This window comes from Zophobas morio, unplaced genomic scaffold (assembly GCF_036711695.1).
Source record: "Zophobas morio isolate AGI-343-1 ecotype UQ-CSIRO unplaced genomic scaffold, CSIRO_AGI_Zmor_V1 ptg000040l, whole genome shotgun sequence".
In the NCBI taxonomy this organism is placed as follows: domain Eukaryota; kingdom Metazoa; phylum Arthropoda; class Insecta; order Coleoptera; family Tenebrionidae; genus Zophobas; species Zophobas morio.
Genome location: NW_026972145.1, coordinates 808,335 through 836,322, shown reverse-complemented (window position 1 = coordinate 836,322; position 27,988 = coordinate 808,335). Strand labels below are relative to the sequence as shown.

General features: G+C 33.3%; 2 protein-coding genes across 5 annotated transcripts in view; one reads left to right on the top strand and one right to left on the bottom strand.

Moving 5' to 3' along the window:
* The window catches only part of LOC135140472 (synaptotagmin-7), a 905,289-nt gene that overhangs the window by 523,207 nt on the left and 354,094 nt on the right, over positions 1 to 27,988 (bottom strand). The gene's annotated exons all lie outside the window — the stretch shown is intronic.
* LOC135140533 (gamma-tubulin complex component 5-like) lies at positions 5,074 to 16,192 on the top strand. Its single transcript, XM_064071122.1, has 9 exons — positions 5,074 to 5,247; positions 5,294 to 6,106; positions 6,155 to 6,344; positions 6,390 to 6,693; positions 6,741 to 7,160; positions 7,207 to 7,423; positions 7,475 to 7,772; positions 15,695 to 15,978; positions 16,028 to 16,192. The coding sequence occupies exons 1-9, from the start codon at positions 5,176 to 5,178 to the stop codon at positions 16,175 to 16,177; spliced, it is 2,748 nt and encodes a 915-aa protein (XP_063927192.1). The 5' UTR covers positions 5,074 to 5,175; the 3' UTR covers positions 16,178 to 16,192.

Sequence of the window (27,988 nt, the reverse complement as noted above, 5' to 3'; positions counted from 1 at the left end):
TTTACTTAATTTTTTGATTTCCTAGTTACTAAAGATTTCCACATTTTTCGATTTTTCGCGTTTCGAATTTTTCGTTTTTTTATTTTATTGTCAGTTTTTCAATTTTTTGATTTTTCAATTTCTCGATTTTTACTTTTTCAATTTTTCGCTATTTGGATGTCACTATTATTTTTCTTTTTCATAATTTTTCATTTTTTCAAATTTTCGATTTTTTTTTTAGTTTCTAGATCTATTTATTTTTAAACTTCTCAATTTTTCTCTTCTTCAATTTTCATTCGTCAATTTTTCAATTTTTCGATTTTCCAAAGCTTCGATTTTCCGCTACTTCGAGTTTTCGTTATTCGGATTTTACACTATTTCAATTTTTTATTTTTTTGATTTTTCAGTTTTTGAATTTTCAATTTCTGGATCATTCGATCTATCGATTTTACATTTTCGTAATTTTTTGATTTCCTATTTGACAGATTTTCAAATTTTTCGATTTCTCACATTTCAAATTTTTCGTTTCCTCAATTTTTCAATTTTTAAGTTTTCTATTTCTCGATTTTTAACAATTTTACTTTCTAAATTTTTTCAATATTTGATGTTAGAATTATTTTTCGATTTTAGAATATTTTACATTTTTCCCAGTTTTTAGTTTCTAGATTTAAACTTTTACAATTTTTTTCTTTCTCAATTTTCATTTTTTAATTTTTTCAATTTTCGAATTTCCAAAGTTTCGACTTTTTCAATTTTTTAATTTTCCGTTTCGGATCTTTCGATTTTTCGGTTTTATACTGACAATTTTTTGGTTCACTATTGATCCGATTTTTTTTTTATTTTCTGATTTTGAGTTTCTCGATTTTTCAAATTTTGAATTTTTCGTTTATTCAGTTTTTAGATTTGCAATTTTTCAGTTTTTCGATTGTTTATTTTCACAATTTTTAATTTTCCAATTTTTCGTTGTTTCAATTTTACAATAATTTTTTGATTTTACAATTATTCCTTTTTTTTTAATTTCTCGAATTTTTGGTTTCTAGATACATTATTTTTAAAATCTTTCAACTTTTTCAATTCTTCAATTCCACAGTTTTTATTTTCCGATTTTCCAGTGATTTGACTTTCCACTGTTTCGAATTTTCAATGTTCGGATTTTACACTTTCTCAAATTTTTGTCACTTTTGTTTTTTTAATTTTTTAATTTTTGAATTTTCAGTTTCTAGATTTTTCGATTTTTAAAATTTATACTCTAGCAATTTTTTGTTTTACCATTTATTCGATTTTTATCTTTTTTTCACTTTCGGATTTTGAGTTTTTCGATTTTTCGATTCTCAAATTCAATTCAGTTCATTCAATTGGCAATTTTTCAATTTTACAATTTTTTTGCTTTATTTTCTACATTATACTTTAATTTTTATTCGATTTTTCGAATTGAAAAAATTAAAAAATTTGTTCTTTTTGCTGCAAAATTGAAAAACCAATAATTAAATCGAAAAATGAAAAATTAAAAATGGCGAACTTGAAACCCCAAAATTTGAAAAATCCAAAAAGTGAAAACCGAAAAATTCCAAAATTAATAAAGCAAAAAATCGAAAAATCGAAAAATTGGACGATTCATTAGTTAAAAAACTCGAAATATTGCAAATCAAAAAATGTAAAGTCGAAAAATCTTCGATTGTTGGTTTTTTCAATTTTCGAATTTGTTGAATAACTGAAAAAATTCAAATCGCGAAAACGAAAAATTAAAAATAGAGAACTTGTAAAATAAAAAATCGCAAAATTGCAAAAACTGTAAAACTAAAAACCGAAAAATCGAAAAAGTAGAAAGTTGAAAAATTGAAAAATCAAAAATTGAAAAGTCAAAAAATTGAAAAATTTGCAGTCGTGAAATTGAAAAAATGGAATAATTGAAAAATTCCATAGTTGAAAAGTCGAAAAATCAGAACAATTAAAACTGAAAACTCGAAACATTGAAAATCAAAAACCAATTAACTGAAGAGGACTTTTCGATTATTCGCTTTTTCAATATTCCAATTTTTTAGCTTCCACATACTTTAATTTTTAGATATTTTGACTTCTCCATCTCTCAAATTTTATTTTTTTCATTTTTTGATTTTCGATGAACAATTTTTTTTTGTTGAATAACTGAAAAAATTCAAATCGCGACCGCGTAAAATTAAAAATGAAGAACTTGTAATATAGAAAATCCAAAAATTGCAAAAACTGTAAAACCAAAAACCGAAAAACAGAAAAATCAAAAAAGTGGAAAGTCAAAAAATTGAAAAATTAAAATTTGAAAAGTCAAAAAATTGAAAAATTGCAGTCGTAAATTTGAAAAAAAAACGGAAAAACTAAAAAATTTCATAGTTGAAACGTCGAAAAATCAGAACAATTAAAACTGAAAACCCGAAAATTGCACATAAGGAATTGTAAAATCGAAAATTAAAATTCCAAGAATTAAAATCAAAGTTGTAAAATTAAAACTCTAAAAATATTTAAAAATTAAAAACCAAAGACCCAAAAATTGCAAAATTGCAAAACTGAAAAATAGAACAATTGACAACTTGAAAATTCGAAAATCTGAAAACTGAAAACCAGAAATGAAGAACAAGAAGGACGAAAAAGGATGAGGACGAAAACAACAAAAAGGACGAAAAGGACGAAGTGGACGAAAAAGACGAAAAATTACGAAAGCGACAAAAAAGGACGAAAAAGACGAAAAGGACGAAAAAGACTATAAGAACGAAAAGGACGAAAAAGGATCAGGACAAAAAAGAAGAAGATGACGAAAAAGGATGAGGACGAAAAAGGATGAGGACGAAAAAGACGAAAAGGACCAAAAAGGAGGAAAAGGACGAAGAGGAAGAAAAGGACGAAAAAGAATGAGAACGAAAAGGAAGAAAAGGACGAAAAAGGATGAGAACAAAAACGACGAAAAAGGACGAAAAGGACGAGAAAGGACGAAGAGGACGAGAAGGATGAAAAAATACGAAAAGGATGGAAAAGGACGAAAAGGACGAAAAAGAATGAGGACGAAAACGGCTAAAAGGACGAAAAGGACGAAAAGGACGAAAGAGGACGAAAAGGAAGAAAAGAACGAAAAGGAAGAAAAGAACCAAGAAGGACGAAAAGCACGAAAAGGACCAAAAAGGACGAAAAGGACCAAAAAGGACGAAAAGGAAGAAAAGGACGAAAAAGGATGAGAACAAAAAGGACGAAAAAGGACGAAAAGGACGAGAAAGGACGAAAAAATTCGAGAAGACGAAAAGGGCGAAAAGTGATGCGAACGAAAACGGCGAAAGGACGAAAAAGATGAAAAAGGACTAAAAAGACGAAAAGGATAAAAAGGAAGAAAAGGACGAAAATGGATGAGGACGAAAAGGAAGAAGAGGACCTTAAAAGGATGAGGACGAAAAGGACGAAAAAGGACCAAAAAGAAGAAAAGGACGAAAAAGGATGAGGACGAAAAAGAAGAAGAGGACGAAAAAGGATGAAGGACGAAAAAGCTTGAGGACGAAAACGACAAAAGGATGAGGACGAAAAGGACGAAAAAGGACGAAAACGAAGAAAAGGACGAAAAAGGATGAGGACGAAAAAGGTTGAGGACGAAAACGATAAAAAGGACGAAAAGCACGACAAAGGGCGAAAAAGGACGAAAAAGACGAAGAATTGCAAAAAGGACGAAAAAGGACAAAAAGGACGAAAAAAGACGAAAAGGAAGAAAAAGGACGAAAAGGACTGAAAGGACGGAAAAGAACGAAAAGGAAGAAAAGGACAAAAAAGGACGAAAGGCGAAAAGGACGAAAAGGACGAGAACAACGACAAAGAACGGAAAGGACGAAAAAGGACGAAAAAATTCTAAAATCAAAAAATTAAACAAATTAAATGAAATAATTGAAAACGATTTTTTAGTTGTTCGTTTCTTCAATTTCCCGATTATTTAATTTTCAGCTATATTCCTTTTTTTTTCCTTTATTATTACTATTATTATTAAGTTGGCATATATTTGTATTTTGTTCCCATAAGGACGTTAAATGTCTGTGGGAAAATAAACTACCATTATTATTATTATTATTATATTCATTTTGAAATTTTTCAAAATTTCAGTTTGAATAAATTTGTTCTGGTTGAAAACTGAAAAATTTAACATCGAGAAAATAAAAAAATTCAAATGGAAAAATTGAAAAGCTCGCATGTTAAAAAATTAAAAATCCAAAAACTCGAAAAACTGAAAACTGAAAACCGGAAAAGTTAAAAATGAAATAATCGTAAACCGAAAAACTAAAAAATCGAAATGAAATACTCGAAAACGATTTTTCAATTGTTCGTTTCATTGTGCAATTTTACAAAATTTCAGTTTAAATAAATTTGAAAAATTAAAAATGAAAAAATCGAAAAATTGTAACCAAATATTGCAAAATTGGAAAGTTTACAAGTTGAAAATTCGAAAAATTAAAAAATCAAAAACTGAAAAACCAAAATTGTGGCATCGAAAAACAAAAATTGAATTTGAGCTAGTTTGAATTTGGCGCCGACGAACATCACTGTAATTGGTTGCCAAAATTGCGGAAATTACCACGTGCTGACATAAATCACCCAATTACGTAATTACAATATTAAAATATCATCAGAAAGAAACGTTAATGATCCACATCACCTGAAACAATTTATTATATGCTAATTTACCACAACCTGTGATATAAATATTTCCACAATGTATCCTCAACCAGTCACAACAGCCACCATGTTCATAAAACTACTTCTAGCAGTATTCGCCATGGCTTCACTCAGCCTCTGCGAGGTCAGTATTTTTTTTTTTTAAATCAACAAACCCCTAAATAATAATTATTTCAGAATCCCCAACCCGCCCTAATAAGCGCCCTACCAACCCCACCCCCCGACGACGACTCATTCCCCCTCTACTTGGACTTCCCCGAAGACACCCAAAACCTCGCCAACATGTACCTCAGCTGCAAATGGGTCGAAGACGTCGACTCCGACGCCACCTAACCAACTTTCAACCAACCAGTGTATGCAGTCGCACTTAGTGTCACCCAGTGTATTTCCAATCAATAAACAACCAGTTCCACCGCGCATGCGCACCAATTGACAGTTCATCCCACCCGACTCAGTCGATAACCCAATTATTCAAAAATTCAAACACCCAAATCAAAAAACCATCCAAAATCGTCGAAAATGGCAAACCCCATCAGCGACGAAATCCACACAAGCGTGAGAGACCTAATCCACCACATAACCACCTACGAGGTAACCTAACCCCACTTTTGGTCTGTCGTTATCGATTCAATTCCAGCCAGACACCGAGCGCTTCGCCACTCTCGAAAAAACTACTCTCTCGACTATAAAAAAGTCCGACACGATGTACTTTCTCAACACCAAAGATATCAAAAAGGCTGTGTGGAGCATGGGTGAGAAATTCATGTTTCACGGGTTTTTCAAGCACGCCGAGTATTTGAAGCAAACGCACGATAAATACATCGATAGGAACCTGTCGGAGTCGGACTTGACCCCCCGGTTGAACGTGGTTAAGTTTTTGTTGTGTTTGTCCACGAACCCGACGACGTGTTTTTGGAAGGACCCTGACAAGTTCGCGTTTATTGATGAGAGGGAGGAGCCCGAGGAGGTGGTGGACTGGGGGGCTTACTTGAGCGAGGGGATCGGGCGCTGGTCGCCCGTGCGGGACGACAGCTTCCAGGAGCAGTCAGAGTCGGACGAGGAAAGTCATTTTGGGAAGGTCAGCGTCGGTGATAAGGGGGCTGCCGCAAGGCCGGTGATCACGGAAGCGCGGGACGTGCAAGAGTACGATTTTCGGGCCGCGCGGACTGAGCTAGTCGAGTCTGTGCAAAATGGGTGGTATAATGGTGAGGTGATTTGCATGAAGCCCCCCAGTGACTGGTTTGACGCAAGCGTGGGGATTTTATGGGAGCAACACTTGCACAAACAAGTCAACAATTTAATAGAAATCGAGCCCGTGACGGTGATTTCTGAATATAAAGTGATTCGGGAGGTGCTGTGGCAGATGTGGGGGCCCCACAGCTCAACTGTCTTTGAATTATCCAATAAGCTAGTACCAAGGGCGAACGTCACGATTTCCAGCGTCTGTTCAGTGAGTTATTAATAAAAAAAATTAGTTAAGTCTCATTTTTGGTTGCAGATGACCTTTGAAGGTTTCTTAAGGGTGTTCATGCCCTACATTGAAATGTTGGACGATTTCCGGCAGTTCAATCAACAACTAAACGACAAAGTGTGTGAAACCTACAAAAGCTATGGTCACTCAGTTCAAAAAATTATGTCTTCAGTGTTCAAGGGGTTGATTGAGATTGAAAATGAAGTAAGGGAGCAAGGTATTTTTTAAAATTAATTTGACACGAAGTGACGTTTCTTTGCAGAAAATACCATGACGCTGCTAAACTTGGCTGACAAGTTTGAAAAAATATTCCAACCGGTACTAGTTTTAAAAAATATCCACCAGGAGGTAGTTTTGGACGACTTTCAAGGTCGCTCGAGGTTGGAGTGTGCTTTAACTTTACTAACCCGTCTCAGGACAAGTTTGCAGTTCTCTGTAAAAAAACTGGAGCAGGATATTAAATTGACCTTGTATTTGGAGTCACTTTTTTACTATTTTACAATGATCAACGCGTGGCTTGTCAAAAACGACTTATTTGACCACACTGAGGAATTTATTATACTTAAGTAAGAGTCATTTTGTGACTACACAATTTTAGTGCCATTTTTTCTAGTAACAATGCTAAAATTTCGGCAATTTGTGACGACTGTCGGATGAATTTCGCCCTCCAGGACCGCGTTTCGGATTTTTCGAAAGACGGCATAGTCGGAATAATTTCGGACCAAGTGCTCCAAATCGGTCGCAATATCCACCTGCTGCGCCTCCTGGGGAAGTTCGACGTCTTCTCCAAGGGCGAGGAGACCATCCACCAGGAGTTCGTGCGGCGCGTGCTCCAGGAACTCTCCGCCTACTACGGTTACGCGACTTCCGAGACCGAAAATCCGACGGTTGGAAAAATTTCGTCCACTTTTGATTTAAACGAAATGGGGGATTGGACGAACTTCGTCGATTTGTCGGACGGTTTTTTGGCCATCGCGTTCGACGGATTTTACTCAATTGAAGAAAAAAAAGTCGAGGCGACTTTGTTCGAAAAGTATGATTTTTAGTAATAAACAACAAAATTTGATTGTGAATTCCAGGATTCGCGACGTTACCACGAACTTGTTCCCGCTGCAGAACCTCCCGGAGAGGATTTTGTCCCAGATCCTGAAGGAACGCTTCACGATTTCGGGCCTCATGGTCAAGACGCTCCTCATCGAAAATTACAGCCTGGACAAACAGTTTGATTTTTTGAACCACATTTTCTTGTTTTCGGACGACTTGATTTTTCCGTTTTACCGGCGTCTGTTTGAAAAGGTTTTTTTGTATGATTGCGTATTTTTATTATATTATACGCATGTGTCACAGATGAACACCACGAATGCCAACTGGGGTAACAGCGTCTGGCTCACGTCGCACCTGCAGGACGTCATCATGGACTTGTACCCGACTTTTTCCGACGACTGTAGCGTCCAGGTTAAGGACTTCTGGAAGCAGTGTCGCGACTCGCTGGAGGCCTGCACGCTGTTGAACGTCCAGTACGACATCAAGTGGCCTCTGAGTATTATTATTACGACGGAGCACATCGCCATGTACAAGGAGGTTTTTCATTTTTTGTTGAAGCTCAAGTGGGCGCTGTACACCGTAAATCACTTATTTTTTACCGGTGAGTATTTTTTTTTCGGTTGAGTTGGCAAGTTGTTCGTCTCGAGGGGTTTACAGGGTTAATCCTCGTAAGTGGAGGGCGGCGAAAGTGTAATTCCCGGGAGTTGTGGGCTTGGAGTTGGAGTTTGACGACCGGGTGGAGGGGGTTGAATTAGTGATGGGTGATGGGTTTTTGGAGGGATTGACGTATGTCGTGCTTGTGTTACTGGGTTTGTTTTCCCGATTATTTAAATAATTGTTAATAATTTTTCAATATTTCGATGCTTCGATTTTTCAATGTGTCGATTTTTTTTCAATTTTAGTATTTCAACGCTTCAATTTTTTGATGTTTCGATTTCTCGTTTTTTTTTTTTTTCGATTTTCCCATTTTCCGATTTTTCAATTTTTCGTTTTCTCGATCATTTCTGTTTCAGTATCTCAAGGTCTCGATTTCTCAATTTCATTACTCTTCAATTTTTCGATTTTTCAATTGTTCAAATATCGCATTTTTTTTATTTTCGATTTTTCGGCTTTAAGTTTTTGATATTTCAGTTTTTGGAAACTTTAATTTTAGAATTTTTAATTTTTCAATTACATACTCGATTATTTTTCAGTTTTTAGATGTCTCAGTTTTTCTATATTTTAGTTTCAGGATTTTTTAGTTCTTGATTCTTGGTTTTTTCGATTTTTCAGTGTGTCGATTTTTTTTCAATTTTAGTATTTCAATGCTTCAATTTTTTGATGTTTCGAATTCTCTATCTGATTTTTTTAATTTTAGATTTTTTAGTTTCTCGATTTGTTTTTAATTTTTGTTTTCTCGATTTTTCGATTACTCAGGTTTTCGATACTTCAGATTTAGAATTTTTTGGAATCCCAATTCCTCGATTTTTTGATGTTGCGATTTCTCGTTTTTTTTTTCGATTTTCCCATTTTCCGATTTTTCAATTTTTCGTTTTCTGGATTAATCGATTTATCGACTTTTTTGATTTTCCCATTTCTCGATTTCCCGACATTTCTATGTTTCAGTGTCTCAAAATCTCGATTTCTCAATTTCATTACTCTTCAATTTTTCGATTTTTCAATTTTTCAAATATCCCATTTCTTTTATTTTCGGTTTTTGGCTTCAAGTTTTTGATATTTCAGTTTTTGGAAACTTTAATTTGAGAATTTTTTAATATTTCGATTTCTCGATTATTATTTTTCAGTTTTCAGATGTCTCAGTTTTTATATATTTTAGTTTCAGGATTTTTTAGCTATTCTATTCTTGGATTTTCCGATTTTTCAATGTTCCGATTGTTTTTTAATTTTTAATTTCCCGATTTTTCGATTACACATTTCTCGATTATCCAGTTATGGAATTTTTCAATATTTCTTTCAATTCTTCAATTTTTTGTTTCGATTTGTTCAGATTTTTATTAATTTTTCAATTTAAGATTTTTCAGTTTCTCGATTTGTTTTTTATTTTTAATTTCTCGATTTTTCAGTTTTTCAACGTTTTAAATTTTTTAAGTTTTAGATTTTTCTATTTCACGATTTTCTGTTTTTTCAGTTCTTCGATTTTTCAATCTTCAAAGTTTGGATTTTCCAATTTTTTCGGTTTTTTGACTTTTCAGTTTTAAATTTTACAGTTTTTCCATTTTTTGATTTTTAAAATTTTTGTTTTTTCGATTTTTCATTTCTTGGAATTTTTAAAGCTCGAACTTTCCAATTTTTTGATGTTTCGATTTCTTGATTTTTCGGTTTTTTGACTCTCAAGTTTTAAATTTTACAGATTTTACAATTTTACCATTTTTCGTTTTTTCAATTTTTCGATTTTATGGTTTTTCGACTTTCCGATTTTTTGATTACTCAATTTTTCAAGTTTTTGATTTCTAAGTTTTTCAACATTTCAGTTTTGGACGTTTTTCAATTCATGGATTTTCATATTTTCGAAATTTTGGTTTTTCGATTTTTTAAAGTTTAGATTTTCCAATTTTTCAATTTCTAAATTTTTCAACATTTCAATTTTAGGATTTTTCGATTTCTCGATTTTTCAGTTTTTCGATTTTTTAAATTTCCCGTTTTTTCATTTTTAGTTACTCGGTGTTTCAATTTTTTAGTTTTTAAAATTTTTATTGTTCGACTTTTGAATTTTAGGATTTTTTGGTTTTTCGATTTTTCAATTTTTAGAATTTTTGACTTTTTCGGTTTTTCAATTTTTCGATTTTTTAGTTTTTCGATTTTGAAATTTTTCGATGTCTCGACTTATGGATTTTTAAAAATATTTAAATTTTTCAATTCATAATTTTACGGTTTTTCGATTTAATGCTATTTCGATTTCTCGATATTGTGAGTTCAAAATTTTTTTTCAGTTTTGGGATTTTTCAGTTTTTCGATTCTTCAATTTTTCGTTTTTTTATTTTTTGATTTTTAAAAATTTTTGGATTTTGCGATTTCTCCTTTTTTTTCAGTTTTTCGATTTTTCAATTATGCGATTTTTTGATGTTTCGATTTCCCTATTTTTTAATTTTTCAATTTTTCGATTTTAAAAATTTTTCGATTTCTCGATTTTTCAATTTTTCGATATTTGAATTTATAATTTTTTTTTTGAATTTCAGGTTTTTCGATTTTTTCATGTTTCATTTACTCGAGCTTTCGATTTTCCGACTCTTTGATTTCTTGATTTTTCGGTTTTTCGGCTTTTAGAATTTTCAATTTCTCGATCTTTGATGTTTGGATTTTATTACTTCTCAATTTTAAGATTATCCAATTTATCGATGTTTCAATTTTTCAGTTCTCCCATTTCCCAATATTTTGATATTTCAGTTTTGGAATTTTTTCAGTTTCTCGATTTTTAAATTTTTTAATTTTTGGATTTGCATTTCCCTTTTTTTGATTATTAAATTTTTAAATATATCAATTTTTCGATTTTGCAATTTTTCAATTCTTCGAATTTTCAAAGTTTGAATTTTCCAATTTTTTCGGTTTTTTGACTTTTCAGTTGTAAATTTTACAGATTTTACAGTTTTTTCATTTTTCGATTTTTCAAATTTTCGATTTAATGATATTTCAATTTCTCGATTTTTAGGTTTTTCGACTTTTCAACTTTTTGATTAGTCGATTTTTCAAGTTTTCGATTTCTCAATTTTTCAACATTTCAGTTTTGGTAATTTTTCAATTTAAACATTTTTCAATTTTTCGAAATTTTTATTCTTCGATTGTTCAATTTATCGATTTTTCAATTTTTCGATTGTTCAACTTCTGGAGTTTGTAATTTCTCGATGTTTCGATTTTTCGATTTCACGATGTTCAATTTTTCAACATTTCAATTTTTGGGAATTTTTCAATTTATGTATTTTTCAATTTTTCGACGTTTTCCATTTTTTAAGTTTTCATTTTTCCGATTTCACGATTTTTCAATTTTTCAGCTCTTCGATTTTTCAATTTTTCAATTCTTCGAATTTTTAAAGCTCGAATTTTCCAATTTTTTGATGTTTCGATTTCTTAATCTTTCGGTTTTTCGACTCTTAAGTTTTAAATTTTACAGTTTTACCATTTTTTGGTTTTTCGATTTTTTAATTTTTCGATTTTTCATTTTTTGATTTTATGGGTTTTCGACTTCCCGATTTTTTGATTACTCGATTTTTCAAGTTTTCGATTTCCAGGGCTCTCACTTGGTTCATATGTTATGAAAAAGTTCATATTTTTAATGTAAGTCGTTATTATTTCATATTTGGTATGAATTTGTTCATAAAAGTTCATATTGATTAGTTCGTATAAAAATCAAATTTAATAACATTGTAGTTTAAAAGCATACTAAATAAAAAACACCAACACAGCAACAAATTTTTGATATTTGACAATAATTTTTAACATTTTCATTATACTATAGTAATTGAAGAACTGGAAAATGAGTTGAAGACGGTAAATAAAGAAAAAACAGTTTGTCAGTTAACTGTTGATCAGTGACTAGATAAAACAAATAAAGCCATTAAAAAAGTTTTAAAGTCTACAGAGTGCGGATCAGACGTGAAAATCGCTGGCGTGTTGCTGCATTCAGTTATTGAGCAACGAAAAGACGAAAAATAAAAAGTTAAGCAAACGGACAAATTACAATCCAATATTTTGACGCGCAAGAGTACTGTAATTAGTGGACTAGTTGATAAGAAAAAAAAAAAGTTTTCAGTTATAATATATTAAGTGCATCGCAATGTTATCGATAATTTTGAGCAACAATAACTCGAATGCTTGTTGCATTGAAAACGCACGAGTGCTTTAGCACGAGTGCATTTTTCTTAGGCAACAAGCATGAGAGATTATTGTTGTTCAAAATTATCGATTTCATTGTGATGCACGCAATATATTCAACAGATTATTGCAAGAACAAACATTTTAAAAATAATTTTATAATGATTTACGAAGTAGTTTGGTGTGCGATACTATGGCGACGCAAGTAAATAAGAACAGCCATTTTGCAAAATTTGTGTGGGTTTAAAAAACCATGTCCAATTTTCGTTTTGGTCGTAACACGCCAAAAGAAATTGATGATTCTATTACAAACATTACGCCGCTAAATACGAAGAACTCACGAAATTCAATCTGGAGGCAATTTGAGAAGTTTTGCGGTGAACGCAAATATGTTTTTGATGGAAACACTTCCACGGAAAAACTAGCATTCATCCTCAAAGATTGGGGGTACAATATGAAAAAAGTCGATGGTAATGACTACAAAGAAGCAGTAATAAAAACGATGTGGAATGTAACGGCAAAGCAGTTGCAAGAACTGTATTTCAATAAATTTGGTATAAAGTTTGATCCTTTTGTTGACCTGGAATTCAAGGGTAGTAGAAATGCACGCGACGCAAAACGCCGGAACCTACAAATACAACCGGAAAAACGCAAAACTAGTTCCTCAATTTTGACTCTAGAAGAATACAACAAGATTCTAAAGATTTATAACGAAGACACGCCAGATGGTTTACAGAAAATGTTTTTTTATGTGGCTGGATTAGAATTAGCTTGGAGGGGATGTGAAGGTGTTAACGTTACTATCAAACATTTTAAGGAAGAAAGTGATAATTGTGGTTTGCCTACGGGGCGAATAGAATACAATTGTATTTTTTCCAAAACAGCTCAAGGAGGTAGCCATAAATTAACAGACAGCAAATGGCTTGCAACAAACACCACAGATCCTAGAATTTGCCCTGTTAGGTAATTAAATACTGTTTCAAATACAAAATAATAATTATTTTATTATTTAAGGCTCTACAAAAAAATGCTGAGCAAGAGAGGTAAACATATAACCACCGATCGTTTATTTTTAACGCCAAATCCTGCATGGAGAGAACCTAGTTCTGTAGGATGGTTCAAAAATTCACCCGTTGGAAGGAATGAAATGGGGAAATGGACAAGAACCGCCGCAGAAGAAATAGGCATCGACATAAAGAAAAAGAAGATTAGTAATCATTCATTACGGTCAACTGCAGTGTCGCAACTTGCAAAAGCGGGAGTCGGTGAAGAACAGCTTATAAAGATTACCGGTCATGCCAATACTTTCTCCATCAAACCATACCTTCAGCTCGATGGAGATCATCATTATCAAATGATTGACAAATTACGCGCCAACTCAACGGCTATGGAAGAGTCTAATAACAAATCCACAAATTGCGCACCGTCTGCTTTGGTACAAATGTCTAAAAATATAGTTACTACTTCACCAAGCACACAAACCCCTGTAAATTACTACAACTGTACCATAATTAATTACAATTCTTAGTTTCATAATTAAATATTTGGTTAGTAACCTCTTGTTTTTTTTTGCAATTAACTGGTACTTGCTTATCTTATAGTTGGCACATCTGGCTAGTGATAATTATCGGTAGTGGTAATTGCACAGTGTGCAATTATCACGTAATTGTATGCTGATTGGTTGAATTTACAAATATTGACGCGTTTGATTGGTCAGTTGACATCATGTGACATGTGAGTGCAATAATCAGAATAAGATTTTATTTCTCATTTTATTTAATTTGTGTTATTACAAAGAGATAGGTATTGTTATTTTAAAAGTTATTATTACAAATAGTTTGTTCTCTTCTTATATATATTTTATTTTGTATTTATTATTTTTAAATTAAAATTTTTCCTTGTTGTTTGCTTATGAGATTTTAAATAAACTTTCCATTTTTTTGTCATGTGATTTTCTGCAAGAGTTATTTGTATCGGTCAGTGTGAACATTTTGGACAATAAATACCTGTATATTCCGTTTTTAGGACAGGATATGCAAAAATGGCACAGCCTGCAAATCTGACGGGTTCATATTGGTTCATATTCTTCAAATTTATGGGTTCATATTTTCATATTTTATTGCCAAGTTTAAGTGAGAGCCCTGGATTTCTAAATTTTTCAACATTTCATTTTTGGGCGTTTTTCAATTTTCGAATGTTCAATTTTTCGTTTTTTTATTTTTTCGATTTTTTAATTTTTGGATTTTCCGATTTATCATTTTTTTTATTTGTCAGTTTTTCGATTTTTCAATTATGCAATTTTTTGATGTTTCGATTTCCCTATTTTTTAATTTTTTAACATTTCAAGTTTACGGTATTTGAATTTAAAAATTTTTTGTAAATTTTATGTTTGTCGCTTTTTTTTGTTTCAATTACTCGAGCTTTCGATTTTCCGACTTTTTGATTTCTCGATTTTCCAGTTTTTCGGCTTTTAGAATTTTCGATTTCTCGATCTTTTGATGTTTGGATTTTTTTACTTCTCAATTTTAAGATTTTCCCAATTTGTCGATGTTTCAATTTTTCAGTTCTCCCATTTCCCAATATTTTGACATTTCAGTTTTGGCATTTTTTCAGTTTTTCGATTTTTAAATTTTTTAATTTTTGCATTTGCCATTTCCCTTTTTTGATTATTAAATTTTTAAATATATCAATTTTTCTATTTCTCGATTTTTCAAGGTTTCGATTTCTGTATTTTCCACATTTCAATTTTGGGAATTTTTCAATGATTGCATTTTTCAATTTTTCGTATTTTAATTTATCGATTTTTCGACTTTTCGGATTTCGATTTTTCGGTTGTTCAATTTTTCGATTTTTCAAGTTTTTTCAATTTGGGAATTTTTCAGTTTTTGCATTTTTCAATTTTTCGAGATTTTAAATTATCTGTTATTTTTTCTTAATTTTAGGTTTCTCGATCTTTTGATGTTTCGATTTCTCGATGCTTCGATTTTTTGATATTTCAGTTTTCCAGTATTTCGATTTTCCAATATTTTGACATTTCACTTTTGGGATATTTTTAAATGTTTCGATTTTTTGATTCTACGATTTTTTGACGTGTCGATTTCCCCATTTTTAAATTTTTTGATCTTTCAATTTTTCGATTTCCAGACATCTCGGATTTTCGGCGTTTAAAATTTTTCGATTTCTCAATTTTTCAAGTTTTCAATTTTTCGATATTTTAGTTTATTTTTATTGCAACAATTTTTTATAACTTTTATTAATAACCTTCGACTAATTTTTTAAATTATAATTTAAATTTTTGGTTGTTTTTCGTGTACGACCGGCGCGTTAACCATGGTAACGCCGGTAATAGTTTTATAGACCATGACGTCAGCGGCCGAATTAATCAGATTCCATTTTCTGATTTTCGGCGGGTCGTTGACCAATTTTTCCACCACGAAATTTTAATTCCGCTTTAGCGTCGAACCGCGTACGTTCGAAACCCCCATTCCGAGTGAAACTACGCAGAAACCGTAAAATTAAACACCGTAAATTATGCAAAATTAGCTCCACCAAGTTCCGACGCAATAAAAGAACTTTTATTCCCCTCAATTCCAAATTAAAGTTTTATTTAACTTTCACCGAATCAACTCCAGCCAACTCATAACTTCAACCCCATCCTCCCCCACATCTCATTACAATTTTTCATAATCCCCACATCGATAAAACAATCCTTTCCAGACCTCGAGCCGAAGAAAAAGAGCGCCAAGCCCCGGGCCCCGAAACCGACAACAACAAAAAGACTGAAATACCTCCGCTTCAACCTGATCAATATCCTAAACACCGTCCAGCACTACTTCTTCGGCTTCGTTTTCGCGAAATACCGGATCCAGTTCGAGCTCGATTTCGAGAAGTCCAACGATTTGAAATCCTTGATAGCGTCCCACGAGGACTTCATCAAGTCCATCCATGGGTCGATGGTGGAAATCCGGGATAAAAAGCGCAACCAGCACGGGTTTAACACGGTAAGTGGGGGGTGGTGTGTTGGTTGTTTGTCAGTTTTGGTCGTTTCAGCTGATGAAGTGCGTGAAGATTTTGAAGGTTATGTGGAACGAGCTGGAGTACGCCACGGGCGAAAATCTGGATAATTGTCATAAGGTGTACAAGGAGAGCTTCGAGGTTGTTAACGCTGTTGTCAATCCGGTGTTTGTTTTCGATTATTAAAGTTTATTTACGGAAGTTTGCTTTTACTGCACCTGAGTTGGGGGAAATTGGTTTACGAGTTGGTAGTTTTAATTGAACTTGTTACGCAAGCTGGGGAACAATGGGCGTATTGAGCAATGCTGGGTCGTTGCGAGGTTTGATTAAGCGTGATGAGTTCAGGCTAGGAAAGAAGACAACTTTACACACGAATGTTAAAAAAACACATTTATTATGTATTTTTGATCAAAATAAAACATTACTAAAAAAATTGTGTTTTATTTTTAAGCAGGAAACGAGAAAAGAGAGCAGCTTTTTTCATATTCTAGAGCGCAGAGACCAGTTCAATCAACTAAAAAAATATGGCTGAGAAATATCGTAAAAAAACCACTATTGTATGTTTTTTTTTTCAAGTTTTTCGAGTCATAACCATCATAGAATCGCTTGAAAATTCGCACATGGATAAAACATCACTTTTTACAGGGCGCAGAGTCATTCAATGTTTGTTAGTGGTATAATTTGTTTAAATAATAATGTGTTTATTAAAATCAAAATATACCACAAATTAATGCTAAATACGTAGAATAATTTTAACAGGAATATCAGAGGAAAATTAATGATCTATTGGTTAGCAGAGTTGTTAACAAAAATTAACAATTATTGAAAAAAATGGGTATCAATTCGATAGATTTTGGGCCGTTAGTTCAGTACTTTGCCGATAGGAGCGCCACTAAAATTTACGGAAGCGACTTTCCAGGTAAAACCCTTATCGCCTGCTCTACCATAAGCTGATTGTTAGAGTTCTCGGCTGATTTTTCTCATTTATGGCCAAGGAACTCAGTTTCATAACAAGCCGCCAGGACCGGCCTTAGTAATCTATTGTTAAGGAAATTAACTTTTACGCAATGAGGTACTATCATAAAACCGAATTAAAACTGGGGAACTATAATATTTTTACTCCACTCAGGATCCTGAATTCAATACACATGATTACTAAAAATTCATTGTAATATTATTGTTAACATATATTTTGTCTTGGTGATGAAAAATGTACTCCTAATAAATTATTAAAGTACATAAAAAATAGAAACAAATTTTATTTATTTTAAAAAAATCTCTCGCAAAGGCAGGTTCCTCTTTCTTGAAATCTTGCAAATGTTTTAAGGTTATAAAGAGCATAATAAATTTTTAGTCAAAATATATTTGCTTATCCCCTCCAAAAAATTGATGACGCCAGCTCAAAAGTTTGCCGTATAATCCTGTTTAAAATTCACAAAATATGATGAGTCTCTTCTTGTAATTTATCATTCCATTCATATTTTATGCATTCGGATATACAGGGTGACTCAAAAAATTTAATGAATGCGCAAATTTATTTTATTGATTTAATCAGGAACTACAAAACCGAATGCTTTGAAATCTAATGTAAAAAAAACATAATAGGCATGCAGTCGTCACGTTTCAGATAGCGAGGGAAGTACTGTCCAAACTCTTTAGACCAATTTTTTTGATTTTCCCATTTTTCCATTTCTCAATTTTTCAATGTTTCAGTTTGGGATTTTTTCATTATTTCGATTTTTATTGTGTTTTCTCGGTTTTTAAATTTTTCGATATTTTAATTTTTCAGTTTTTAAAGTTTTATGTTTTTAGATTTCTCACTATCTCGACTGTTCGATTTTTCAGTTCCATGATTTTTCAATTTGTCGAATTTTTAAATTTTAGATTTTTTGTTCTCGATCATTCAAGTTTCTGAGTTTTCAGCCTTAGATTTTTTTTGTTGTTCCAATCTTGGATTTTTAAAATTTTTGTTTTTTAAATTTTCCTATTTATCAACTCACTGGGATTTCAATGTTTTGATTTTTTGATTGTTCAATTTCTCGATTTTTTGAATCTTTAGTTTTTGATACGATTTTTTTTTCAAAAATTTTCAGTTTTTCAATTTATTAACTTTACGATATTTCAGTTTTACGATTTTAAAATTTTTTTATTTTTCAGTTTTCAATTTTTGACGTTTCTAAATTTTTCGATTTTTTAATTTTTCGATTAACTCATTTTTTGATTTTCCCATTTCTCTATTTCTTGATTTTTCTTTCTTCAATTTTCCGATTTCTAGATTTTTCAATGTTTCAGTTTCAGCTCTCTCTCTCTCGCTCTCTGTCCTCGCGTATCTATCTCTCCCTCTTCCCCCCTCGCCCCTCACCGCTCCTCTTTCTTTATATCGCTCTATTTTCCCCATTGTTCTATTTCCATAGCTCTATTCTCCCCATTGTTCTAATCTCCCCATCATTTTAATCTTCCCATCAGCCTATTCCTCTGTTTCCTTTATTCTTTATTTCCCTATATTCTCCTCGTCGCTCTCTTAACTGTTATTTACCTGTATTTTTATATTATATTGTATTATGTTTTTTTCTCAATCGATCTATTCCTCCTGTCACTCTATTTTTCCTGTCCCTCTGTTGTCTCTTTTGCTCAATTTCTTTATCGTGTAATTCTCCAAGTTGCTCTATACTCCATGCCGCTCTTCTTTCCCTGTAGTTCAATTCTCCTTATCCTTCTGTTCTCCCTTTTAATCTATTTTTCCCAATCTCTAATCACTGTTCTTCTTATTGTTTTGTTTCCCCTACAGATCTATGGCCTGTATCCCTCTATTCTAATAAATTTTGCTCTATTATCCATGCTGCTCTATTTTCCCTATTGCTCCAGTCTACGTAACACTTTATTCTCCCAAATATTCTGCTCTTCCTATCGCTCTATTCTACATAACATTCTATTCTTCCCATCGTTCAATTCTCCCCATGGCTTTATTCTCCCCCTATCATTCTATTCTTCATTTCGTTCTTTTCACTTTATCCTTCTATTTACCTTACTGCTCTGTGCTCCCCATTGTTCTATATTCTCTTCGTCGCTCTACTCTGTATATCGCTTTCATCTCCTTGTTGCTCTGTTTTCCGTTTCGATCTATTCTTCTCGTTGGTCTGTTTTGTGTTGCTCTATTTTCTCTATGGATTTATTCTCGTTATCGCTCTATTCCCCCTATCGCTCTATTTTCCGTATCCTTCAGTTTCCGTATCGCTTTTTCCTCCCTATCGCTCAATTTTCCCCATCTTTCTATTCTCCCTGAAGCGCTATTCTCCTAATTGCTCTGTTTTTCCTACAGATCTATAGTCTGTATCGCTCTATTCTAATAAATAAATATTGCTCTATTATCCATGTTGCTCTATTCTTCCTATCACTTTATTCTCCCTGCCGCTCTATTTTTCCTGTCCCTCTGTTGTCCCTTTTGCTCAATTTCTTTATCGTGTAATTCTCCAACTTGCTCTATACTCCATGTCGCTCTTCTTTCCCTGTAGTTCAATTCTTCTTATCCTTCTGTTCTCCCTATTAATCTATTTTTCCCAATGTCTAATCTTTGTTGTTCTATTCGGAATTTCGCTCTATTCCCCCTGTCGCTATTCTTACCATGTAGCTCTATTGTCTCTATCGCTCTATCCTTCCTATCTGTCTGTTCCCCATTGCTCAATCCTCCCACTATTATACTTATTGTTCTGTTTCCCCTACAAATCTATGGCCTGTATCCCTCTATTTTAATAAATATTGCTCTATTATCCATGCTGCTCTATTTTCCCTATTGCTCCAGTCTACGTAACACTTTATTCTCCCAAATATTCTACTTTTCCTATCGCTCTATTCTGCATAACATTCTATTCATTCTATTCTTTCCATAGTTCAATCCTCCCCATCGCTTTATTCTCCCCCTATCACTCTATTCTTCATTTCGTTCTTTTCACTTTATCCTTCTATTTACCTTACTGCTCTATGCTCCCCATTGTTCTATATTCTCTTCGTCGCTTTACTCTGTATATCGCTTTCATTTCCCTGTTGCTCTGTTTTCCGTTTCGGTCTATTCTCCTCGTAGGTCTTTTTCGTGTTGCTCTATTTTCTCTATGGATCCATTCTCGTTATCGCTCTATTCCCCCTATCGCTCTATTTTCCGTATCCTCCAGTTTCCCTATCGCTTTTTCCTCTCTATCGCTCAATTTTCCCCGTCTTTCTATTCTCCCTGTAGCGCTATTCTCCTAATTGCTCTGTTTTTCCTACAGATCTATAGTCTGTATCGCTCTATTCTAATAAATAAATATTACTCTATTCTCCATGTTGCTCTATTCTTCCTATCACTTTATTCTCCCTGCCGCTCTATTTTTCCTGTCCCTCTGTTGTCCCTTTTGCTCAATTTCTTTATCGTGTAATTCTCCAAGTTGCTCTATACTCCATGTCGCTCTTCGTTCCCTGTAGTTCAATTCTCCTTATCCTTCTGTTCTCCCTATTAATCTATTTTTCCCAATCTCTAATCTTTGTTGTTCTATTCGGAATTTCGCTCTATTCCCCTATGTTTTGTTCTCTATGTTGCTCTATTCCCCCTGTCGCTGTTCTTCCCATGTAGCTCTATTGTCTCTATCGCTCTATCCTTCCTATCTGTCTGTTTCCCCATTGCTCAATCCTCCCAATATTCTTCTTATTGTTCCGTTTTCCCTATAGATCTATGGCCTGTATCGCCCTATTCTAATAAATATTCCTATATTATCCATGCTGTTCTATTTTCCCTATTGCTCCAGTCTACGTAACACTTTATTCTCCCAAATATTCTGCTATTCCTATCGCTCTATTCTACATAACATTCTATTCTTCCCATCGTTCAATTCTCCCCATCGCTTTAATTTCCCCCTATCACTCTATTCTTCATTTCGTTCTTCTCACTTTATCCTTCTATTTACCTTACTACTCTATGCTCCCCATTGTTCTATATTCTTTTCGTCGCTCTACTCTGTATATCGCTTTCATTTCCTTGTTGCTCTGTTTTCTGTTTCGGTCTATTCTCCTCGTTGGTCTGTTTTGTGTTGCTCTATTTTCTCTATGGATCTATTCTCGTTATCGCTCTATTCCCTCTATCACTCTATTTTTCCTATCCTCCAGTTTCCCTATCGCTTAATTTTCCCCGTCTTTCTATTCTCCCTGTAGCGCTATTCTCCTTATTGCTCTGTTTTCCCTACAGATCTATAGTCTGTATCGCTCTATTCTAATAAATAAATATTGCTCTATTATCCATGTTGCTCTATTCTCCCTATTTCTCTAGTCTACTCATCGCTTTATTCACCCAATTGCTCTACTCTACCTATCGCTCTATTCTTCCCATCGCTTTATTCTCCTTATCGATTTCGCTCTACATTTCACATCGTTCTATTCTCCGCGTCGATCTACTCTTCTCCTTTTGCTAATCTCCCCATCATTCTAATCTTCCCATTACCCTATTCTTCATTTCGCTCTATTCTCTTTGTCCTTCTATTCTCCTTATCGCTGTATTCTTCCCACTGCTCTATATTCTCCTCGTCACTCTATTCTGTACACCGCTATCATATCCCTGTTGCTCTCTTTTTTTTCTCCTTGTTGGCCTTTTTTGTGTCGCTCTATTTTCTCTATGGATCTATTATTCTCCTTATCGCTCTATTCCCTCTATCACTCTATTTTCCCTACAGATCTATAGTCTGTATCGCTCTATTCTAGTAAATAAATATTGCTCTATTATCCATGTTGCTCTATTCTTCCGATTTCTCTAGTCTACGCATCGCTTTATTCCCCAATTGCTCTGCTCTACCTATCGCTTTATTCTACATAACGCTCTATTTTTCCCATCGCTTTATTCTCCTTATCGATTTCGCTCTATTTTCCACATCGTTCTATTCTCCGCGTCGATCTATTCTTCCCATTTTGCTAATCTCCCCATCATTCTAATCTTCCCATTACTCTATTCTTCATTTCGCTCTATTCTCTTTGTCCTTCTATTCTCCTTATCGCTGTATTCTTCCCACTGCTCTATATTCTCCTCGTCACTCTATTCTGTACACCGCTCTCATATCCCTGTTGCTCTGTTTTCTATTCTCCTTTGTGTCGCTCAATTTTCTCTATGGATCTATTCTCGGTATCGCTCTATTCCCTCTATCACTTATTTACCCTATCCTCCAGTTTGCCTACCGCTTTTTTCTCCCCATCTCCCTGTTTTTTCTGGTACTCTATTCCCCCATGATACTATTCTTCTTATTGTTCTGTTCCCCTTATAGATCTATACTCTGTATCACTCTATTCTAATAAATATTGCTCTATTCTCTATTTCCTGTCTCTGTTCTTTTCCTGTAGTTCAATTCTCCTTATCTTAATACTTTTCATTCTGTTCTCCCTGTCGTTTTATCCTCCCTATAGTTTTATTCTCCCAATTATCCTATGTTCCCTGACGCACGATTCGCCCCATCACACTCTTCTCCTTATTACTCTATTCTTCCATAACTAACTTTGTCGTTCTATAATCGCACTTTCGCTCTAATCTCTGTCACTCTATTCGCTCTGTCGCTCTTCTTTCCCTTAGCTCTATTCTCTCTATCAATCTGTTGTCCCTATCTGTCTATTCTCCCCGTCGTTCTATTCTGCATAAGGCTCTAATCTCCTTTTCGCTCTATTCTACTTTTCATTCTGTTTTGCCTGTTGGTTTATTCTCCTTATAGCTCTATTTTATCTGTCGCGATATTTCCCTATCGCACTGTTCTCCCAATCGCTCTATTCTCATTATCGCTCTGTTCTCACTATCGCCCTTTACTCGCTCTATAATCTACATATCGATTTATTCTTCCTATTGCTCTATTCTGCATATCGCTTTATTTTTATTTTATTCGTGCAATTGCTCTAGTTTCCAAGTTGCTCTATTCTCCGCTTCGCCCAATTATCCCCATATTGCCCTATGCTCTGTCGTTCTATTTATTCTGTCCATTCGCTTTCCCTTTTGCTTTTTTCCTTATCATTTTATTCTCTATATTGTTCTATCCTTTCAGTCGCTCTATTGTTCCTGTCGTTCTTCTTTCCTTGTACCTCAATTCTCCCTATCGCTCTATTCTACCCGTCGCTCTATTCTTCCCATCGCCCTCTTTTAATCTCTCTTTCGCCCTGATTTCAATTTCGCTCTAATCTCTGTCGCCCTATACCCTTGTAGTTTTATTCTCTATGTTGTTCTATCCTCCCAATCGCTTTATTCTTCCTAAAAGTCTATTCTCCGTGTAGTCTATTCTCCCTATAGTTCTATTCTTCCTAACATAAACATTGCTCTTTATTCTTCCAGTTGCTCTGTTCTTTCCATCGCTCTATTTTGCATTTCCCTTTGGATCTTATATCAAAATTGTCACTCTATTTTTCCTGTCGCTCTTCTTTCCCTATAGTTCTGTTCTCTTTATCGTTTTATTCTCTCTATAGCTCTATTCTCCATAATCCTCTATTCGTCTTATAGAACTAACTTTGTAGCTCTATAAACTCACTTTCGCTCTAATCTCTGTCATTCTATTCCCCATATAATTTTATCCTCCCTGCCGCTCTATTCCCTCTGTTGCTCTTCTTTTCTTTTAGCTCTATTCCGATATATATTGCTGTTCGAATCTCCTTTTCGCTCTATTCTACTTTTCATTCTGTTTTGCATCTTCTTCTTCTTCTGTTTTCTGGCATCCTTGAAAACTTTAAAAGTTTTAGAAGGTTTAGGAATTCTGTAATTTCTAGAATTGTTTAAACATTTCGAATTTTCAAATATACAAAAAAAAAATAGATTTTTAAGTTTTCGAAATTTCCAGAAATTCCAGTTTTTCCAAACTACCTAAAATTGGCAGATTTTTCACTCTCTGGGTTTTCCCAAGTTTGTAAAATTTATAGACCCCAAAAGGATTTCTAAGTCTTTGGCATTTTTGCAATTTCTGGATTTTTAAGAAAATAATTAGGGAGTTTTTGGTTACTTTATAAACTTTTGAATGTTTAAAATCATTTTAAATTAAAATTGAAATCTGACATTTTAAGTGTTTTACAAGTCTTCGACTCTCTGGATTATTTGGAATATTTGAAAACTTTAGAATTTTAAAATTTTTTGTAAAGGAGTGTTTAGAATCCTTAGAGATTTTAGAGTCTTTAAAATCTTTATGCTCTCTAGAATTCTACAATTTTTAGGATATTTCGTATCTTTAAGATCTTTCTTTACAATTTTAATATCGCCCTAATTTTTGTAATTTATAGGATCTTTAAAATCTATTGAATATATTGAGTCTTTAGAATCTTCGAAATTTTGGAGACTTTGAAACCTCTTGAATCTTTATAAACATTAGAATCTATCGAATTTGTAAACTCTTTGCAACGTTTAAATTACTAGCAATTCTAGAATTTTTAGTACCTAGAGGATCTTTAAAATGCTTGCAATTCCTGAATTAATTGCCATTTCTAATGTATAGAAGCTTTAAGGTCTTTGGAATTTCTGAGGAGTCTTTGAAAGTTTTAGAACCTCTAGAATCTTTAGAATCCCTGGAATTTCTATAATTTTTTAGAAGTTCATTTCTGGTCTCCTCTGTATTTTTAGAAAAAATTTAAATATCTTTTTGGATCTTTCGGATTTTTAGCATTTTCATAGGTTTTAAAATCTGGAATTTTTGCAATTACTAAAATCCTGGTAGTCCTTAGAGTTTCTGGCATCCTTGAAAACTTTAAAAGCTTTAGAAGGTTAAGGAATTCTGTAATTTCTAGAATTGTTTAAACATTTGGAATTTTCAAATATTACAAACAAATTTAGATTTTTAAAATTTTTCGAAATTTCCAGAAATTCCAGCTTTTCCAAACTATCTAAAATTGGCAGATTATTCACTCTCTAGGTTTTCCCAGTGTTTGTAAAATTTATAGACCCCAAAAGGATTTCTAAATCTTTGGGATTTTTGCAATTTCTGGATTTTTAAGAAAACAATTAGGGCGTTTTTGGTTACTTTAAAAACTTTTGAATGTTTAAAATCATTTTAAATTAAAATTGAAATCTGACATTTTAAGTGTTTTACAAGTTTTTGACTCTCTGGATTATTTGGAATATTTGGAAACTTTAGAATTTTAAAATTTTTTGTAAAGGAGTCTTTAGAATCCTTAGAGTTTTTAGAGTCTTTAAAATCTTTATGCTCTCTAGAGTTCTACAATTTTTAGGATATTTCGTATCTTTAGGATCTTTCTTTACAATTTTAAAATCTCCCTATTTTTTGTAATTTATACGATCTTTAAAATCTATTGAATATATGGGGTCTTTAGAATCTTCGAAATTTTGGAGACTTTGAAACCTTTTGAATCTTTATAAACATTAGAATCTATCCTACGATGTTTCGACTTTGTCTTTTTAGTTTTTCGATTTCTCACTTTTCATATTTTTTAGGTATTTCGTTCAGTTTTGTGATGCTTCAATATTTTTGACTTTTCGATTTTTGGACTCCTGCATTTTTTGATTTCTCAATTTTTTACTTTTTTGATTTTCAATTTTTCGTTGAACTTTAGATTTTTCAATTTTTCGAATGTTGACTCTAATTGCAAAATCCATATTTTCTATGAAAAAATTTACCATTTTAAACGTGTTTTGAGTTTCTAAGAATAAAAAAATCATGAGGCAAATTGGAAAAACAAAAATTTATAAAATCGGAACATTGAAACATCGAATTGTCTATTTTTTCAATGATTCGATTTTTCAGTGTCCGATATTAGATTTTTCAAACTTTTCATTTTATACTTAAAATAAAAACTAGAAAAATTGCAAATCAAAAATTGAATAAACGAAAACTGAAAAATCTAAAAACTGCAAATTGGAAAATCCAAAAATCGACAAATTTCGTATTTCCACCAATCAAGCAGCTATTTTTGTTATTCTCTCTAGTCTCATGATTGCTCTATTCTCCCTATTTCCTATTCCTATTTCCCCATCTATTCTCCCTACGCCCTATTTTCCCTACCTATTCTACGTATCGATTTATTCTTCCAATTCCTCTATTCTCCCTTTCGCTCTATTCTCCCTATCAATCTATTCTTCCGGTTGCTCTATTTATCCTGTCCGTCCATTCCCCCTTTTGCTTTATGTTATTATATGTGCTGTCATTTTATTCTCTATATTGCTCAATTCTTTCTTATCGCTTATTTTCCATATTTCTCTATTTATCATAAGGTTCTGATCTTCTAGTCGCTGTATTCCAATTTTCCTTCTGTTCTCCCTGTCGTTTTATTCTCTCTATAACTTTCTTCTCCGCGTAACTCTATTTTCCTTCCTGCTTTATTCTCCCCATAGCACCACTCTCCCTATCGCTCTATTCTCCCTGTTGATCTACACTCTGTATTTTACTGTTCTATTCTTCCTGTCGCTCCATTCCCCTATCGCTTTATTCTCTCTATCGCTCTATTTTTTCTTTCGCTTAATATATCTATTGAGCGATTAGAAAGGGGGTTTCACCATAATATCATTCTCGCTCTATTTCTCCTAGTTGCTGTATTCTCCCTGTCGCTCTATTCTCCCTGTTCCTCTATTCTACCTAGCGAACTATTCTCACGTTCTTGTATTTTCCATATTACTCTGTTCTGATACATATCGTTCGATCTTCCGCTTTATTCTCCTTGCCGCTCTATTCTTCTTGTCATTCTATTCTCCAAGTTGCTCTGTTCTCCCTATCGCTTTTGAAATTTTTCGATTCTTTGATTTTTAACTGTTCGATTTTTCAATATTTTAACTTTTCGATTGTTCGATCTCTCGATATCATACTATCATACTTAGCAAAAGTTTGAAATGACGTCATCACGTTTTTGGAAGGGACACAATAACCAATCATCCCTCACTCCTGTCGAGCACACCCACACACAACACCATGCCCGTCAACATTCCTCCATAATTGGCACCTAATCCTTTGTCTCTATTGACAAACCCTCGCCGACGAGGTGAATTCCAAAGCACTCCTACCCAACAACATACCCCAGCTTGTTAGAGCGCCATTTTGGAACTCGCACTCGTAAAATTCTACAGCACCCAATAAAAACCGTCTCCGTCTTAAAGCATGATTCAAGTCTGAATCGATAGGAACGCCATTTCGCTAAAGTTCGTCTGTCTAATTAAAGTTTGTCTAGTTCGTCCAGGTATCGGAGTCCCACCTCAAAAAGAAACCTGGATACGTTTTCGCCACGCCGAGTGGAGTTTAATAAAGTTTATGGAGTTTATGGCGGTTTTATTGTAGTCTGGAAGCAATATCGCGAATTTCTGCGTTTGCAAAGGATGTAATGAAACACGGAGTTTCATAAAGGGTGTTGTACAGGCTATTACGTCAACTGTTGCTTAAGTGATATTAGTATTTTGAAATGCAGTTGTTGGATTTGGTACTTCCGTGCTTTTGACTTAATTTCAATTTTATTGTGGGTGTAACAGAGTTCGTCAATCACAATCCCGATGTGAGTATGATGGATGGGGATTTAATTAAAAATTTTGTTTATTTATTATGGGTTGTCTGTTTGTAAAATCATCCGGTTCCGGGGAAGGCAAATTGTGTGTATTTACCTGTCGTGTTTGCTGATTTGTTCGTTTGCTTTTCGAATGAAGCAAATGTGTGTCCTTTTTGATGGCAAAAGCGTTATAAAGCTCCGGTTAGCAATTCCGATATTTGTCGGGTTTATCTTTAATGGCGGAAGTTGTGGTTAAGTTATTAACGAAACTATTATCGCTTGACAATTATGCATTCAGTGATTATTTAACAAACACTGTTAAACAGAATTTAGAGCCCACCGTTTCAATCGGGGCTTTCTTTCTCATTTTTTTTTATCCCAAGGGATGTTTGACCTTTTTTTTTCCTAAAAATAAAAATATTCTATTCCCAAAATTTTCTGGGAAAATGGGGTGAGCCGTTCCTGATTTAATCAATAAAATAAATTGCATTGATAAATCACAGAGATTTTGCACATTTAGGATAAGATTTATTCAGCGATATTTTA